Below are 12523 nucleotides of genomic sequence, written 5' to 3' on the forward strand. Positions count from 1 at the left end.
CCACCACTGCAATCCTCCTTTATTGATTTCCTTGTAACATTTGCCGGGAATCTCTAACCCTTTCTGGAAAGTTGACGAAATCCCACTTTTCCCACAAAATCTTCCCAGCTCGTTCAGAAGGACCTGATGGCTGCCCCCAGCCTACCCTGTGTCTTGGCAGGACTGCCTAAGTCTGTGCCTAGTTCAGACCCAAACTCGAGCCACTGCTCACGATCCTCTGTAGGACCCGGGCCTGCTGGCTCCGTGATCCCTTTTCCATGTCCTCATCACCTGGCAAAGCGGAGTCCTGCGCTGGGCGTGTCTCGGGGAGCCGAGCGGCGCCGTGCTATTTCTACAGGCCTGACGGGAGCTGATGCTTAATTAAGGTTTGCTAACGATGCTGCTGATTATGATACTGTCTATGAAGTATGCTCAACTCCTAAGAGACACCTGTTCTGTGACTATTAAATCCATTTTTCTTGAGACCGGAGCCAAAATTCCCACCAACTCCATCACCCGCACTTGGAAGAGCAGAGCATAAACTGAGAAGGCACTTTCTCCTTCCTACGCTGCCTCGCATTCTGCTTAGCCATCTCCTGTTCACAGAACCGTGCAGTGATTCGTATGTGTGAATCCCTTCTTAATAAACGGGCGGGTGCCTGGCGACAAGGCCTGGGCCCCGGGCGCTTCTCCGTCCCCCATCGCCCCTCACCGCACAGTGTCCGGGACCTAGCAGGCGCCAGGGAAAGTATCTTGGGGGGCAGCTGGCGGAACCCTGCCCTCGCCGCCTGCCCTGCCCGGCGCCGCCCGCCAGCCCCGGTCCCAGGGGCCTTACCTGCATGCCCAGGCAGACGGTGTTGAGCATGATGAGGGCGAACATCAGGTACTCGAAGTAGGACGAGGTGACCACATACCACACCTGGTACTGGTACGGGTTTTTGGGGATATAGCACCTCAGTGGGCGGGCCTTCAGGGCGTACTGCACGCACTGGCGCTGAGACAACACACGGCGGTCAGCGCGGAGGGCCCCTGCCCCGCTCTCACACTCACTGCATGGCCTTGAGGGCACCTGCGTCCTGGTCAGCCAGCAGCAGCTGTGGCCAGGAGCTCGTGGCTGATGGGCTCTGCCGGCCCATTTAGGGGAAGAGTCCCAGTGGGCCCGTGGGCTCCCCCTGCGTTCCCCCAGCCTATTTCCAACATGGCTCTAGCCCCAGCCAGGGCTCTGAAGGGCCTCCTCTGGGCAGGGTGAGGGCTCCGGGAGCGGACTCCCACACCACCAACTTGTGTTGCTTCCTATTGGGGTGGGTCGGACACGGGGGAGGGTGTGTGGAGGCTGGGTCTGGGCCAGAAATGTAATTCTGGGGTCATCCTTTGCCCTGGGGCTCTCACTGGCTAAAGCCCAGGGCTCAGGTTGGCAGAAGGCCTGCTGGGCCTCCACCTTGCCCCTCAGCCCGGGCACCTGGTTCTTGTTCAGCTCGCAGTTCTTGTACTCGGTCTCCCCCTGCTCCTGGAAGGTGACGATGACAAAGCCCACGAAGATGTTCATCATGAAGAAGGCGATGAGGATGATGTAGGTGATGAAGAAGATGGCCATCTCCACGCGGTGGTTGTGGACGGGGCCCACGTCCTCCTTGTACGAGTCGATGGCCTGGTAGAGTAGCCTTGGGATGGGCAGAGGAGAGGCTGGGCTGGACTGGGGTGATGAGGCAGAGCACCAGGCCCGGAAGGGTGGGTGTTACCCCACAGGCCATGGGGAGCCAAGGGAGTTTTCTGCACCATCAAGTGACAGGAGGGAAGTCAGGACTCTGCCAGGAAAGGCTGGAACTGGTCCTGGGAAGGGCCCGCTTTTCCATGGGATGCCCCATCTACCCTAATTGATCAGTAGGGCTCCCCAGAGAGCCCTACACGTGTTGGGGGACAAGGGACATTTTGTCAGCACCCCCAGGTCACGATGTCTTTGGAGTGGCCAGTCAACATTCTCGTCCTCCAAGCCCCCCAAGCTGGTGGGTCTGTTGAGCGCTTACCACCAGCCTGGCAGAGTGCAGCGAGGGCTGCAGAAGGGAGAGACGGCTCCCCGACACTGCCCCCCGCCACCGTGCCCATGTGGGACCCAGGCCCCAGCCCTCACTCACTGAGGCCATCCCTCAAAAGTGGAGACCGTGAAGAGTGACATCATGGCCGAGAGCACGTTGTCAAAGTGGAAATCACTGTGTATCCACTGGCGCGGACGCAGCTCCATCTGCGTGGGGTCCCCATCCTTGTACACATAGTAATAGCCCCTGAGGTGGGGAGGCTCAGTCACACCACTGTGCGTGGCCAGGCCACCTCCTCCCCACCCACATCCTCCGGGCCCTGGGCAGTGAGCGTGCAGGAGAGATGAAGGTCCAGACCGGGGACCAGAGGAGACACTGCTGGGTACTCCCACAGTCACCCACGGAAAGGCACTTTAGAACATCCCTCCTGAGCCTAGGGACTCAGGTTCCCCAGGTCCCCCCCACCACAAGGTCCGCCATCCAGTGGCCATCCCACCATGTGCCCTCAGCCAGCAGCGCTCAGCCCACCTGCACTCCTTCTCTGTCATCTTGGATAAGTCATTGCAGCTGAAGAACTTCCCCTGTGTCCCGGAGAAAGAGGGAGGGAGGGAGGGAGGGAGGGAGAAACACACATTGTTACGGAAACAGCATTCAATGAGCTACGGAGGTGAATAGTGGAAGCATGTGGAAGGAGGATCCTGTCTGCTCCTTTCAGAGGGGGCAGGGCCCCGGAATAGTCTTTTTTCTTTCCCGTCATCCATTCCCGCAGCTGCCCTGTGGGCTCTGCCAGCGGGCCTGAGGCTGCCAAGGCTGAGAAGCCAGTTCCTTAGCAGGAGCCTGTGCTGTGAGCCCCAGGCCAGGCGCGAGGGGTGGGAGATATGAATGCAGCTTGGCCCTGCTCTTCCCGCAGGCAGCACCCCGCCCCCCACCGCTATAGGACGCCCCCTTGGGATCTCCCCATTACAGACCAAGAGGAAGGGTTGCCCCACCTCCCACCTTCCCTCGCCTGCCAGAGGGGTGGCCGCAGGGCTGCCGTGGGAATGAGAGCTCCAGGGATGCAGCCCAACGGGGCGTGATGGTGCAGATTGTCTCCCAGCACACCGCTGCCCGAGGGCCTGCACAGGTCCAGCACTGCTCCCCCTACACTGATTTCAGGCAGGGCAGTTTCTTTTTTTTATCTACATCACAGACTGGGCACCCACGGAAGAGTTTGAAGAAAAGGAGTTGACTACTAGGTCTTCATGTGGCTAAATTAAGTTTGGAATCCTTGGAATCTAGTCGGGTTCCCCCAAAGGCCCCCAGAGGGAAGTGTTTCAGTCAAGGATATGGGACTTGTTGAAGGCACAGGTGTCCTACCCGCTGCAGGTGGCTGCCGTTCCGGCCACATGCCCCCTGCCAATCACCAGAGCAGAGGGGCGCCAGGGAGGCTGGTGACATTGAGGGGGAAGCAGGGAGGGCACACAGATGCCACTGGGCAGGTTTTTGGGGACTTGAATCTAGAAAGCAAACTCTTGTGTAATATGGAATGTATGCGACAAGTCTCCACGGGGTAAAACGGGAGGTAAGATGCCCCTTGTAACGGATGTCTGACCATTATCGGAATGGGTCGTCTTTTGATAAGAGACTAAAGCACAGGGTGTTTGGGGGTCACGGGGCAGCTGCTCTTGCTTGGAAGGGACACAGGAGCCAAAGGAAGGGGTTGCTTATTCATTCTTGCAAGGAGCGTGTCCTGTGGGCCAACTACACGCCAGCCCCAGGCTGGGTGCCAGGGTCAGGGATGAGTCAGACACAGACTCTGCCCTCAGGAGGACCCAGGGCCCCTGGCCTGGCAGCAGAGGGGGCAGGGGGCGAGGGAAGGGGGCAGCCCGCTCCTGGAGCTAGGAGAAGGTCCCATGCAGATCCCAGTAAGCACTGTTTTGAGGCTAAGCTATCTCAATCTCGATGCAGTTTCCTAGGTAACCCCCCACCCCTCCAGAACAGTAATCAACAGGGCCCATCTCCCTTCAGGTCATCTGGGAACCCCACCCTGACTGCTCTCCCCAAAGCCTGCTCCCTGCCCACAGGGAGAGACTTGTGAGTTTTGCTTCATGACACCTTTTCAGCCTTAGCAGAGGCCCTGGCCCAGAGAAAAGGCTCCATAAATGTTGTTGAAAGAGGGAATGATTTTAAGATGATGCCATTGTCTAGGTCTGACTGAGGTGACTTCATCACGATTCTCATGCCCCGGGGGCAGGAGCAGATGGCATCTGAGAGCAGTGTCAAGGGTGTTGGGGAGGTACTGGGATGCCAATTTCTGTGTGAAAGGCAGAGGCATCCAGAAATCGGCTGGGTGGGAGGGGACACCCTTGCAGGGCTGATTCCTAGAGAGGAACTACAGAGCCACGTCCTCCCAGGAGGGTGAGAACAGAATGAGGCAGTTCCCAGATGAGAGTGATGGTCTGGTCCTGGTAGATATGAATGATGCCAGACATAGCAGCAGGGGGCATGGGGTGCAGTAGCCTGGCTGACTGAAGAAAGTGGAGTGGATGGGGCTGGAGTGGGGAGCATGTTTAGACAGCCCTGGCAGGATGGGGGGGCAGGGGTGCTCACAGTGCCCGGCAGGTGGGGGAAGGGGCTCCATCCCCAAGGAGAAGCCACGGAGAGCCAGGAAGACAGCAGGTGCAATGGCCATGGCAGCCAGCAGAGCCACGGGGGCCAGGGAGGGGCATCACCTGGGAAACCACATCCAGACTCCATGTGGCTTAGCCTCACACCCCTGTGCGCTCAAGGACAACTGTTGGCACAGTTTGGGGCTCCCTTTGCTTAGAGGCAGGGAACGGACCGGCTCTGGCCTCGGCCTGACAGCTGGCCCCAGAGCTGGGGAAGGGAGGCTGGCTGCCCGGGCGGGCGGGGCTCACCTTGAAGAGCTGGACGCCGATGCAGGCGAACATGAACTGCAGGAGGGTGGTGACCAGGACGATGTTCCCGATTGTGCGGACAGCCACAAACACGCATTGCACCACATGCTGGGGAGCGAGACCGGGTGGGCTGCCTCCCACCCTTGCTGTCTCCTGCTGCCTCCCAGGTGGGGGAAGGCAGAGAGACGTTTGGGGGGGGGGACGCAGGGCTACCCAGCCTCCCCCTTCCTCCCACCGTTTGGCAAAGCGGATGGAACACACGCCCTTGCAATGGTCGGGCTGAGGTTTCTAGAGTGGGCCCTTGCAGCCCCTCCTTCCTGCTCCCGGGGTCCTGCCCACGCCCTCTCACCTTCAGCCCTTTGGCTCTGTTGATGGCCCGGAGGGGTCGGAGCACCCTCAGCACCCTCAGGATTTTCACCACGGAGATGGCGCTGGACCTGGGGGAAGGCAGTCGAGGGGTGGGGGCTGAGGGCAGCCTGCTCCAGCCTCGCCGGCCTCCTGCCGCTAGCCCTCCACATCTGCGTTTGTCCGTCTGAAAACCCTGCCATCGGTCCCCACCCTCCTGCCTGCGTGTTCCATTCCAGGGTAAGGCCACCTCCTGCTACCCGGTGGCGGGCCGTGTGGCACAGTAAGGGCTTCCCCCACCGCTGGCCACGGGCTGTTTCTCCCATCAGACTGGGGGCCACCCAAAGGTAGGGGCTGTTGTACCCGAAGCGTAGCTGGACGACTGCCTTCTCCTCTCCGCATCCCCGCCTACTTTTCATGACTCCGCTCTGCCCACTTAGCATTGTCCCTTCAGTCCAGTTGGTGACACCCCGGGGGACCCCGGACCCCCATCCACAGCCCCAGGAATCCCTCCCCTTGCAGCTTGGTGCCCACCAACACATAGTGGGTGGGGCTCCACTCTGAGGAGGGGACCACGGCCCGGGCTGGCCCCTGCCACTGCTCACTCAAGTCCCATGGAGATAAGGGACACGGCCACCACCACCAGGTCCAGGATGTTGAAGTAGTTGCGGCAGAAGGAGCCCTTGTGCAGGAAGGCACCGTAGGTCGTCATCTGGGGGGGGAGGCAGCATCCTGGGTGGTGGAGGGCTTGGGAACAGGCCTGTCCCCACAGAGCAGGGCCTCTCGAAGGAAGAGCCACCTGTCTGCTCAGAAGACACTCGCTGAGGCAGAGAGCTGCCAGAGGCTCTATCCTTCACTCCACTCCTTGCTGTGTCCCCGGTGCCTTTCCTCCCATTCTCTGCTCCCAGTTCTGGAAACAGGACTCCTCACAGGCAGCTATGCCACACTTTGCTCTCTGAGCTCATCTCACACAGAGTGGGGAAGCCCCAGCCCTCCTCTCCCCTGGGGCCACAGAGTGGGGAAGCCCCAGCCCTACTCTCCCCTGCAGAACATGATAAAAGTCCTCTTCCTCCTCCCCGGAAGGCTTCTTCAGAAGTCGCCTCTGCCCTGAGGATTGCTGAGTCGGGCTGAACAAGTGTTCGAGGACAAGAAGACCTTCACCAGGCCCCTGACCCCTCCCGTCCCCATGGCCCCACCTTCTCGCTGGTCTCTCAGCTTCTTTCCTGTGCTCTGTGATAATCTCCCAGGCCCTTTGCACAAACACACTATGCCCTTGAAGTCTGATGAGCTTGAAGCTTTTCCTGGCATTCAAGGTGATTTCATCTCAACTCGCCTTCCCGGCCTCTGAAGCCAGGCCTCCCGTGTGTTCTGTGCTATGTCCCAGCCCAAAGGGACCACTTTCTCCTCTCTGAGCACGTCCCAAACCCCTTCTCACAATGCATGTGCTATTGTTCTGTCCTCCTGGACTGATCCTGTTATCTCTCCCTAATGAAGTCCTGTCCAACCTCAAGATCTAACTCTAATGCCACCACCTCCAGGGAGCCCTCTGGGACCTCAGGGAAGGTCCCCCCTCTGCTCAACATCTTTAGTAGTCAAGGGCCCTGATGTAAGGAACTGTTCTGAATTCATATTGCAGCCTGCTCTGGGCTATTCCTCCTGCAAAGCTCCCCTCTGTCCGCCTCATTTGTGAAGGTGAAGGCTGGGGCTACTACGTCTCAGTCACAGATAGGCCCTCCCTCTGCCTCCCAGGCCCTCCATGGTGATGGTGTGAACTCTGTGTGTCCGCCTGAGAATGGGAGAGCAGTGATGTGCTGTGGGTAAGGAGAGGGAGGGTCATGATAGCACAGAGGGGCCAGAAACCCACCCAGGGCAAAGGTCACTTCTCGGCGACTCTTGGAGAGAGCCCTCTCCCTCATGTGGCACAAAGATCTAGGAACAAATCACAGCTCCCTGGGTCCTTTCTTAGGCTAACCGTGCCTCCCTCGGGAGGGAATGCCCAAGGCTGCATAGAGAAGGATGTGCTCACTGAGAGGTGCTGAGAGGTGCACAGGCGGCAGGTTGGCTGTACTTCATGTCCCCACCTGGCCACCTGCTCACCTGCTTGCCAAGCTTACGAGCAGCAACCCCATCTGCTCTCCTGGGTGTGGTAAGTCCTTCCTTGATGTTCTCTGCTTTCCTCTGCCTTTTTCCTCATCCCCGCAACCCAGCCTCTGAGTAAGTGCAGCATGTGTAAGCTGGGGCTGCGTCAGGTCTGGTTTCCTGGCCTGTAGACGCTGCTCACTCAGGCTGTCCTGCAGCCTTCACTCACCTTGAGGACGATCTCCACGGTGAAGACAGAGGTGAACGCGATGTCAAAATACCCAAGGATCTGGTGACAGGGTAGCAGGACAGAAGTCAGTGAGAGGAAGGGCTGAACAATGATATCATTATTATCTTCAACACCATCACCACCACCGCCGCCATTATCACTATCACCATCATCACCATCATCATCATCACCATCACCACCACAACTGCTATCCTTGCCATTACCATCACCACCATCACCACCACCACCATCATCACCACCACCATTACCACCACCACCATCATCACCACCACCACCATCGCCACCACTACCATCATTGCCATTACCATCACCACCATTACCACCATCATCATCACTATCACCATCACCACCACCATCATCACTATCCCCATCATCATCACCACTGCCATCACCACCATCACCACCACCACCACCACCATCATCATCACTATCACCATCATCACCATCACTACCACCACCACCACCATCATCACTATCACCATCATCATCACCACCATCATCGCCACCACTACCATCATTGCCATTGCCATCACTGCCATTACCACCATCATCATCACTATCACCATCACCACCACCATCATCACTATCCCTATCATCATCACCACTGCCATCACCACCATCACCACCACCACCACCACCATCATCATCACTATCACCATCATCACCATCACCACCACCATCATCACTATCACCATCATCATCACCACCATCATCGCCACCACTACCATCATTGCCATTGCCATCACTGCCATTACCACCATCATCATCACTATCACCATCACCACCACCACCACCACCATCATCAACACCACCACCACCATCACCACCACCACCACCACCATCATCAACACCCCTGCTATCACCACCATCACCACCACCACCACCACCATCATCATCACTATCACCATCATCATCACCACCACCATCGCCACCACTACCATCATTGCCATTACTATCACCACCATTACCACCACCACCATCACTACCATCATTGCCATTACTATCACCACCATTACCACCACCACCATCACTATCACCACCACCACCACCATCATCATCACTGTCACCATCATCATCACCACTGCCATCACCACCATCACCACCACCACCATCATCATCACTATCACCATCATCATCACCACCATCATCACCACCACTACCATCATTGCCATTACCATCACTGCCATTACCACCATCATCATCACTATCACCATCACCACCACCACCACCATCATCACCACCACAACCATCATCATCACCACCATCATCACCACCACAACCACAATCATCATCACCACCACTACCATCATTGCCATCACCATCACCACCATCACCACAACCATCATCACTATCACCATCATCATTACCACCGCCACCACCACCACCATCATTACCGTCATCATCACTATCACCACTACCACCACAACGACCACCATCACCGTCATCATTACAACTAGGCAGCCAGAGCCTGGCTGTGCTGCAGGCTGTGACAACACTATTCAGAAGGAGTGGCTTGGGCAGTCTTGGCCCTCCAGGGACTTAAACTCTAAAAGACTCTGATGAGTACGGCCACAGAGAGCATACATCGAACTCTGAGCACCAGAGTGAGGTGTGCAGGTGGCTGAGGCCTGGGGTGGGGAGGGGTGCTGTGCTGGCAGAGAGCAGGGACCTGCCATCACCTGATTCCTCACAGACTCGGCCCGGATGGGGTCCTCGGCAGCCAGCGCGGCGCTGCTGAGCAGGATGAAGAGCAGGATGAAGTTGGTGAACCAGGTGGCGTTGACAATGCGATGACACAGGACACGGATCCTGTGGGGCAACGGCGAGGGGGCAGGAGAGCTGTGAGCTCTCAGGCACCCGGGCCTCTCCAGCCTCTGTCTGGCAGAAAGACCCTAGAACCCTCCCTCCTGGATCAGCAGAGGAGGAGAGCCTGCATGTGAACGGTCCTCTGGCTGGATGTGCAGGGCCCTGCCCTGCATTCTGTTCCTGCAGCCGTCATCCCCTCTCCCAGCCAAACCGCTCCCAACACCCGCCCCCATCCTCCTCCACCACCCTGTGGTTTCCAGCCTAACCAACGGGGCAGGCTGATCTCCATCCATGATGCAGATGAAACTCCATGAGGATTAGAGTCTGTGTATATTTGAAAGGTGTAAAACTGCAAAGCCAGTAAGAACTACAGCTTCACCTGGTTCTCATCCCCTTGTCCTGGCTAAATTTGCCCTCAGAAAGGAACCAAAATATACAAACCCTCTTAGATGTAAGTAAGCTAAGGTTTGAAGCACTACTTCTCCCAAAGATACTCGCATTTTAAACAGGGTGCAAGATCTTAAGTTAAGGGAGTCAGTTTCTCGCAGTGCAATTGTAGGCCCAGACAATCAGGAGAAGGGGGTCTTTTTAGAGCAGAAAACAGCCCTTTTCAAGAACCCCACCAATCACTCTGCACCGCAGCCAAAGGGCCACCCACTTGTTGGTGGGGCTGAAGATGAAGAAGGAGCTGGCTTCTGGAATGGGTACTGCCTTCTCTTTCAGCTGCAGCTCGGCCAGGGGGCGTGGCCGGGGGCTCACGGGGATCTCAGGCTCGTCTTCTTCATCATCGCCTGGGGGGAAGGGAGAGAGAGAAATGGGGGGCATCTTTACATACTTTACTGCTCCCCAGGCTTCTGTGCTCTGAATGCAACCATGAACCCCTGGCAGCTAGCAGGTGAAGGTAGTAGCCGGCCGATGCGGGACACGAGGATGCCAGCAGAGTCCTACCTGGCATCTCCCTCTCCCCTCCGGGAGTAGGTTTTGAAATGTCAGGGAAAACTGTCAGTCTCAGAACCCTCCAGAAGTGGGGCCAGGAGCAAAGACAAGGAGCGTTGCCGCTTCATCTTCTGTCTCAGGGCTAGACTCACACCATCTCAGTTGCTCGCAGCTGGGAAGTAGAGGGGGGGCCCCTGACTCGGATGAGACCTGAGCTGTGGTCCAGGCTCTGTCCCTAACTTGCTGTGCCGAGGAGGCATGTCGCTGTCCTTCCTGGGCTTTAGCTTCTCAATTTGTGAAATTGATTAGGGGCAGGAGGCTTGTTGAAATAAATAGACTCTGAGTGCCTTTCCTGGGCTAGGATTCTAAAAATAATCGTTTCAGAGAGAAACTGCCAGCATGAAAAAAAATCAATATTCCTTGAGCTTCAGCCAGTCTCCACTACTGAGGCAGATACCAGGGTGGGAGGGGTAGAGGAGGAAGAGATGGACCCTCTAGGTTCACTGGCTAGGTCTCATGGCCTCATGAGAGAGCTGACTACCCGAGCTCCTCAGCTGGGGCAAGCGGGGAGGCAAGGATCCAGTGATCAGATTAGACGGCACTGTCAAAAGTCGGGGTGCCCCTCATTGTGCAGGTCTTGCCCAGTCTCCTGTTGCCTCACCCCATAGCCACCGCATCCCTACCCCTACTGGCCGCTTGGCAGAGCCCTTTGAGGAAGCCCAGAAAGAGCCACTGGATTCTGCTCTCTGCACAGGCTTCAGCTTCACCCCCTTTCTCCTTCCTCACAATAAGTGTTCTAATGTGACACTTCCCATCTTTCCCTGGCTGTCAAGGACCCCGAAACACATCTTATGCTTAATGGAAGAGACTGTTAATTCTTAGAGTTAGTATATTTCCTTGTCCATGCCCATTTTGTTAATTTCATTGTATATATCTTTTGTTCTAAGCCATTCCAAATTGTCTTTGGAAAGAAGCAGGATAAACATATTCAACCTCCTTGGTAAGAGCTCTCTTCCAGCTGCCCACCCCACATCCCCTCTACCCTCCCCCCTTCTTTCCAACCCTTTTCCCTTTTCTTAACCTCCAATTTCCTGGGTCAGCCACCTTCCCTGGCACACTAGCCATGCTCATCTGCTAGGTCACGGTCATTAGATGAAACAGCTCGAGATGAATTATTTTAAAACCTAAATATTCATTTCTGGCAGACATTTGAAGAAATATTATTAGTCCTGTCTCTATTGGCTCTATGCTCCCCACACACCACTTTGCAAAGTCTTTTCACGTGTTCATTCATTCTACTTATTGAGTGCCTTCGCTGTGCCATTTGGAGCACAAAACGTCCCCCTGGAGCTGAAGAGTCACTGGGGCAAACAGATGCTAATCAGTCGATTCCACAAATAGCCGTGAAATTGCACCCGTGACCTGGTGCTCCGAGGACCCATGAGTGAGCTGAGAGCTCTGGGGCTCCAGGCCTCTTCCAGGAGGCTCTTTCACATGAACCAGCCTGGTTCTGCTCTTCCCAAGGTGTTCTCTCCTTGGCACAAATGAATGGCTTTCTGTGGCAGCCACTGGTTATTTGCATTTGCGAGATGTTTATAGTTTCTCTGTGGCTGTGTATTACCCTCCCGCACACTCTACCCTTGTCTCCTTCATTTCGATTTTCCCACAGTGTAAATCAAGGCTCTATTTATCCCTGTGTCAGTCCAGCCCCCAGCCCTGCCGAACACTGGATGGTGAGTAACCTGTCCAACTCCTACACCACATAGATAGACACGTCCTCGTCTGTGGTCTACTCTGCGTGGCCAGAATGGAAAACTTGGAAATGGAGTCCTCAGCACTGAAAAACGTAATGGGCACTCAATAAATACTAGCTGAATTAAATGAACATAGAACATGTGGTTTTTCTTTCATGCATATTGTAGAGAGAGGCAGGCTGGCAGATGGCATATATCTGTAACTAGGTCAGAAGGGAGGTCTCTGTGTCATGATCCCGTCATGGAAGGGTCCAGGTAGGGGACATGCAAGAGATTGTCCCTGGGGAGAAATCAACCCCAGCATACACCCCAGACAGTCCCAGGACCCTCACCTGGGAAGTCAGCCGAGGGGTAGGGATCCTTTACTTCATTGACATTAGATTCAAATTCATCGATTTTCAGCTGTAGGAAGGAATACAATGAAGATAATGAAAGCAAAAGCTG

General features: G+C 56.1%; 1 protein-coding gene across 2 annotated transcripts in view; it reads right to left on the reverse strand.

Annotated features, from left to right (window-relative positions):
* Positions 1 to 12523, reverse strand: part of CACNA1S (calcium voltage-gated channel subunit alpha1 S) — a 68719-nt gene that overhangs the window by 19601 nt on the left and 36595 nt on the right. For both annotated transcript variants that reach the window (XM_044377782.3, XM_044377783.3), the window contains exons 16-26: positions 12412 to 12481; positions 10048 to 10180; positions 9263 to 9392; positions 7563 to 7622; positions 5860 to 5966; positions 5259 to 5346; positions 4910 to 5017; positions 2541 to 2593; positions 2112 to 2258; positions 1439 to 1640; positions 815 to 973 (exon numbers count right to left, since the gene is read on the reverse strand). In XM_044377782.3, the coding sequence (XP_044233717.2) occupies positions 815 to 973; positions 1439 to 1640; positions 2112 to 2258; positions 2541 to 2593; positions 4910 to 5017; positions 5259 to 5346; positions 5860 to 5966; positions 7563 to 7622; positions 9263 to 9392; positions 10048 to 10180; positions 12412 to 12481 (1257 nt within the window). The remainder of the gene's footprint in view (positions 1 to 814; positions 974 to 1438; positions 1641 to 2111; positions 2259 to 2540; positions 2594 to 4909; positions 5018 to 5258; positions 5347 to 5859; positions 5967 to 7562; positions 7623 to 9262; positions 9393 to 10047; positions 10181 to 12411; positions 12482 to 12523) is intronic.

This window comes from Ursus arctos, unplaced genomic scaffold (assembly GCF_023065955.2).
Source record: "Ursus arctos isolate Adak ecotype North America unplaced genomic scaffold, UrsArc2.0 scaffold_2, whole genome shotgun sequence".
NCBI lineage: Eukaryota > Metazoa > Chordata > Mammalia > Carnivora > Ursidae > Ursus > Ursus arctos.